The sequence below is a fragment of the Elephas maximus genome, chromosome 11, assembly GCF_024166365.1.
Source record: "Elephas maximus indicus isolate mEleMax1 chromosome 11, mEleMax1 primary haplotype, whole genome shotgun sequence".
NCBI classification, from domain to species: domain Eukaryota; kingdom Metazoa; phylum Chordata; class Mammalia; order Proboscidea; family Elephantidae; genus Elephas; species Elephas maximus.
The window spans coordinates 81824812-81830831 of record NC_064829.1 but is presented as its reverse complement, the minus strand read 5'-3'; the positions used below and the strand labels follow the sequence as shown (position 1 = coordinate 81830831).

The following is a 6020-nucleotide window of genomic DNA, read 5'->3' as shown; positions in this document are numbered from 1 at the left end:
CCTACACAAAACAGCTGCTGCATACAGGCCCTATTCAAGGGTCTGTATTTCCTACTTCTTTATTTCCTATTCCTTACTGATTTTAGGGCTTCAAGGAAACTAAAAGTTGCTCCTTCTTACAATGAGGTCGGGAACCCCTACACTTGGCAATCTCAATTTGGATAATGTAAAGAAAAAGAAATCAAAAGTACCATCTAAGTTACCTGGTGGATATTTTTTTTTTCCATATCCATGTTCTAAGCTTTAGGAATGATGAAAGGTTTCTTAGGTTTTGGGTTTTCCTGGTCAGGTACCTGTAATCAGGTTAAAGAATAACATTTTGTTACACATTAACTGTATATACTTCAGGTTTTACTAGAGTAGATATTTTGGGTCTTCACTACTGCATTTCTAGATGATCAGGGGGAAATCATTTAAATCCTTATTTACGGGCTCTAAAGGTCTAGTGTATGACGAATATCTCTAGTATATCCTCAGACTTAAAAAAAATTTTTTTACCTGGTTTCTAGTAGCACTGGACTGCCCATAATGAAGGCCAGTATTGGAATGATGCTTACTTGAAGTTCTTGAAGATTCTTGACATAATTTTCTTTTAGATCTGTAGGCTGTTTGGCTCAATATCAGCCTGTGGATTATTACATCATCTTCATTAGTCTGATTTACTGATTGTTGTTGTAGTAGTTGGGGATTTTCCATTTCTGTGTCTGATTCAAAAATGTATGGTTGTCTTTTCATTTTTACTGACCCATGGACTTTCCCTAAAATTTGTGTTATATATTTACTCGTTAAATTTTCTTTTGCGTTCACTTGGAAGTCGACAGCACTTTTTATTACACTTGAATTGTTATCTGACATCTGAAATACTGAATTATCACATAGTTGTTTACTTTCATTTACATTCTCAATCAATGATTTTCTATTAGAAGGAGGATATTTTCTCATCTTTGAACAGGACTCAATATTTTTTTCTTGCAGAGGTCTGGAATTCTTCTGATTTAAATTTCCAATGAGCATCTGAATGTTACCATTAGATCTTTTCTTTACAGTTGAACCTAAGTTCAACTGGATCACACCAGTTTTAGGTGAAAGCAACTTAGATTCTGTAACAACATGCTGTTTTATTTTCAGGTTGCCAGGTCCTGAGATATTTTTGTTCATCTGTAACAATCTATTTTTGAAAATTGGTATGAATTTAGGGCTGATTTCACTTTGGGAGCTAAGATGTGTGTCTCGAACTTGAGTATTTCTTCCACTGGGCTTTGACACTTCCAGATGCATTTGTGGTACCTTTTTGGGCAGGGACATCTGTCTGCTCTGAACAGATTCTGGCTTCGGATGCAGGGTTGGGAGGATGCCTGGCTTTGGCTGGCTGACGGAAAGCTCCACCTTGTGGTCCGCTGCTACTGAACATGCTAGGAGACTTTGGACCAAGGCAGGTTTTATGGAAGTGGCTTGAGTCAGAGAAGCCCTGAATGTTTTTTTAGTGGTCAAATTGGATGGCTTGATTTTGTTTTCCTGAAAGGATAGAGATTAGGAAAATTTAAAAAAATGTAGTAAGTTTTATATTCTTATTTAATATCATCTTATTTCTTTTCCATTAAAGTAACACTAACCATGATATATATATATATTTTTTAACCATGATATACAAAACAAGTGAAGAAAAACAAAAAATACATCAACCTTCTTGAGGAAATATGTACATATCTTTGGGTTTCTATCCTTTCAAGATAATATTTTAAGATGAAGGTATGTTCTAAATTCTGTATAAATCAACGACAAGACCTATTGCAGACAGCTACCCATCGCCCTCAAACATGCTCTGGCTGTTCTCTTGCGTGGAATCTCTCTCTCTTTTCCACTTATCTCAGTTGCAGGCTTCCTCTGGGTTCTTAACAACACCTCTCCTTCTCTGAATGTCCCACCAGTCAACGTATCATAAAGTGATTGTTTTTCCCTCAGCTCCCAAGGAATCCACTACCAGTTAGTGTCACAAATACTACTACAAGATAGTGCTGCTGTCTTTAGTGTGCATGTTCTAACTCCCTAAATAGATATTAGATTCTTTGAGAGTAGGAATCATGACTTACTTATTCTTATATCCTTTCCCTTCTTAAATCCTTCAAAAACACTTTTTCAAATAAAAATTCATGGAGGAGGTGGTTGCATGTACACTTGGCCTTTAAGAATGAGTAGGATTTTTACTATAGGGTAGGAACTGTGTTTTAAGCATTTTTGTGTCCTCAGTGCCGACCAGAAAGCCTTGTAAAACAAAACCAAAACCAAACCAAAACGAACAAAAATACCCGCTGGAATTACTGGGTCAATTCCAACTCATAGAGGTAGCAATTCAGCAAGTACTAGTTATAGTGACCTGTCAGATACATCTAAGAGAGCCAACTGTTTGCAGTCTCTTAAAATAATTATCTATTGAGTCTTAATGTCTGAAAAAGAATGATATATGGCGATAATCTGGGACACTGAACAAAGAGCTCTTTCCTCACCCTCCTATATCGAATACGTATAGAATCACAGCTTGAAATACAATTTTAAAAACTGCTATGGATAATATGGGAACCAGAACAACTGCTTTCTTCTCTACTACTGGAAGCTGAGTTGTAGGGTAGGGCTGAGAGGACAGCAAGAGAGTTTGGGGAGATTAGAATTATAAATAGGCAGAGGAAAAGAAAGTGATCCACTTATCTGTCATATAAAAGAAATAACACCAAAACATAGTGGCTTCAGACAATGGTGATCATTACATTTTTCTCTCTTACAGTTCTGGGGATCTCTCACACAATTGCATTTAAGTGACTAGAGCTGCAGTCACCTTCCTCGCTCACATGTGTGAAGGTGATATTGGCTGTCAGCCAACAAACTGTCTTTCACATTGCCTGGCATTCCTCACAGCATGAGCAAGTGTCCCCAGGAGGTCAGGTGGAAGCTGTGTTTCTTTTTATGACCAGGCCTCTGAAGTCACAAACCATCACTTCTGCTCAGATCTGCCAAGACCCAACAGATAGGAACACAGACCTGCATCTCATGGGAAGGACTGTCATACTGTAAGAAGAGCAAGTGGGTGGAAGCTCCTGTGGCACTTTGGACTGACAGTGGCTTTCAGACCACAGTCTGTCACCCACCAGGACCCACAGTCTCTCACCTCTTCAAGCCTCCAACGCCAGCACTACAGGTGGTCAAGAGAAGGGCTTATGCACTTGGTAATGAAGCCTCATATAGACCTGACACAGGGTGCAGAAAAGCTGAGGAGTGGATGGGGCGGGAGCTGGAGGAGCACGGGCAACTCCTGCCCCAATGAGTGCCAGTCAATCGTGACCTTACACAGAGCTTCTGAGCGTAGGCATAGCTCTTGCTTCCCATTTATGTGCAAATTTCTCTTGTGGTCACCCTGAGCCAGAACCATGTAGAAATGGAATTCAGGGAAACACATGTCCATCTTACTAAATTGACACAATACAAAGTCACCATAGAGAACAATATCATTTTTCTCACCCTGACCGTATTTGGGAGAAATGGGAAGTCCCCAAGAAAATCTTGGATAAGGTTTGGGGGTGATGCTGAAAATAAGTGAGCGGGGCTCACTTCTTGTCTGGTGATTTCTCAAGTTGGAGTTTATCCACACCAGCAGGGCAGGAAGATACTCCCTTTCAGTTCCCCATGACTTTCAGGGGCACAAAAGAGAAACCAGCAGGTCACCTGAGGAACAGAAGCTGGCTTTCAGCCTCTGGTGATTCTCAACTGAGTGAAAAGATGCACCGAGAAGGGGTGAGGCATGCACCTCAGGAGAGTGACTAGGGGCAGCTGTTCTGAACGAAGGCTAAACGCTGTCTGAGAAAGCCTCATGCACCATCTTTGTCAACAAACATGAGCAGAGACCACCACCACGAGACCAATCTGTATCAGGATGCTAATGGCTCCCCAAGCGCTTTGACTGCCCAGCTGTGACTGTGCATACAATATGATGGGTTGGTGTTTTAGCAGATTGAACTGTGCCCCGCCCCCTCCCCCCACCAAAGATATGTCCAGGTCCTAACCCCCAGTACCTTACTGGAAATGGTGTCTTTGCAGAAGTGATTAGTCAAGGATCTTGAGATAAGATCATCCTGGATTAATGGTGGGCCCTAAATCCAATGACTGGTGTCTCTCTTTATAAGAGAAAGAAGAGGGGGATTTGAGATACAGACACAGAGACATGGAGGGAAAACCATGTGAAGATGGAGACAGAGGCTGGAGTGATGCTGCCATAAGCCAAGGATACCAGGGGTCACCAGAAACTGGAAGAGGCAAGGAAGGATTCTCTCCTAGAGTTCCAGAGGGAGTATGACTCTGCCAACATCTTGAATTTAGATTTCTGGTTTCCAGAACTGTATGGAAATAGATTCCTGTTCTTTTAAGCTACTAAGTTTGTGGTGATTTGTTGTGGCAATCCCAGGAAACAGAGTGTACACCTGTGTCGCCCTCCTTCTAGTGTCCTCCCTGCATTAGAGCCTGGAAATCTAAGATGGACATTTTCTGGACTCCTTCACAGCTAGGGTTCAGAACATGATTTAAGATCAGCCAAGTGGGTGCATGCATACAATATTTGGAAGAAGGTAAAAAAAAAAAAAACAACTTTTTTGTTCTTTAATAAGGTAAAGCCATACTTGCACTGCTTTCACTGAAAAGTTTAATTATCAATGCCTTTGGGTTTTCAGTCTCAGGGTTAGCAGAAGCCCAGGTGTGCACTCACTAGCTCTGTAGGCATCCAGAGCTGAGTTTAGGGTGCCCACTTTCATGATGTGGACCTTGTTAAGCACAACAGACCAAGTGGACTTCATACAGCCTCCCCCCACCCCCTTATGTAAGCTCTCCCCTGCAAATAGATGCCATCCTGGGAGCAGAACAACTCTTAAATTTGATTGCAATTCTACCTCAAAGAGATGTTTTGTTAGAATGAGTGAATCACCTAGAAGTGGCCAGATTGAACTTTCTTCCATTCAGTGAAGAAAGGTTCAAGAACAAAGTTGAAATCAATTATAGAAAAGCAAAGAACAGCTCATTTTGGACCTCTGGTTTTCACAGACTGTGTTGTTGTTGTTAGGTGCCATCAACTTGATTCCACCTCATAGTGGCCCTAAGAACAACAGAATGAAACAGTGCCTGGTCCTGCACCATCCTCACAGTTGTTACACTTAAGCCCGTTGTTGCAGCCACTGTGTCAATCCATCTCATTGAGGGTCTTCCTCTTTTTTGCTGACTCTCTACTTTACCAAGCATGATGTCCTTCTCCAGGGACTGATCCCTCCTGACAACAAGTTCAAAGTATATGAGACATAATCCCACCATCCTTGCTTCCAAGGAGCATTCTGGCTGCACTTCTTCCAAGACAGATTTGTCTGTTCTTTTGGCAGTCCATGGTATATTCAATATTCTTCTCCAACACTACACTTCAAAGGCATCAACTCTTCTTTGATCTTCCTTATTCATTGTCCAGCTTTCACATGCACATGAGGCAACTGAAAATACCATGGCTTGGGTCAGACACACCTTAGTCTTCAAGGTGACATCTTTGCTTTTCAACACTTCAAAGAGGTCCTTTGCAGCAGATTTGCCCACTACAATGCGTCTTCTGATTTCCTGACTGCTGCTTCCATGAGTGTTGATTGTAGATCCAAGTAAAATGAAATCCTTGACAACTTCCATCTTTTCTCCGTTTATCATGATGTTGCTTATTGGTCCAGTTGTCAGGATTTTTGTTTTCTTTATGTTGAGATGTAATCCATACTGAAGACTGTGGTCTTTGATCTTCATCAGTAAGTGCTTCAAGTCCTCTTCACTTTCAGCAAGTAAGGTTGTGTCATCTGCATAATGCAGGTTATTAATGAGTCTTCCTTCAGTAATGATGCTGCGTTCTTCTTCATACAGTCCAGCTTCTCGGAATATTTGTTCAGCATACAGGCTGAACAGGTATGGTGAAAGGATACAACCCTGACACACACCTTTCCTGACTTTAAACCACACGG

At 41.2% G+C, this 6020-nt stretch overlaps 1 protein-coding gene across 1 annotated transcript in view; it reads right to left on the bottom strand.

The window, feature by feature from the left end:
- Positions 1 to 228: 228 nt before the first annotated feature.
- Positions 229 to 6020, bottom strand: part of C11H18orf63 (chromosome 11 C18orf63 homolog) — a 36762-nt gene continuing 30970 nt past the window's right edge. Inside the window, exons 11-12 of the mRNA XM_049899809.1 lie at positions 499 to 1515; positions 229 to 293 (exon numbers count right to left, since the gene is read on the bottom strand). Of these exons, the coding sequence (XP_049755766.1) occupies positions 237 to 293; positions 499 to 1515 (1074 nt within the window). The 3' untranslated portion in view covers positions 229 to 236. The remainder of the gene's footprint in view (positions 294 to 498; positions 1516 to 6020) is intronic.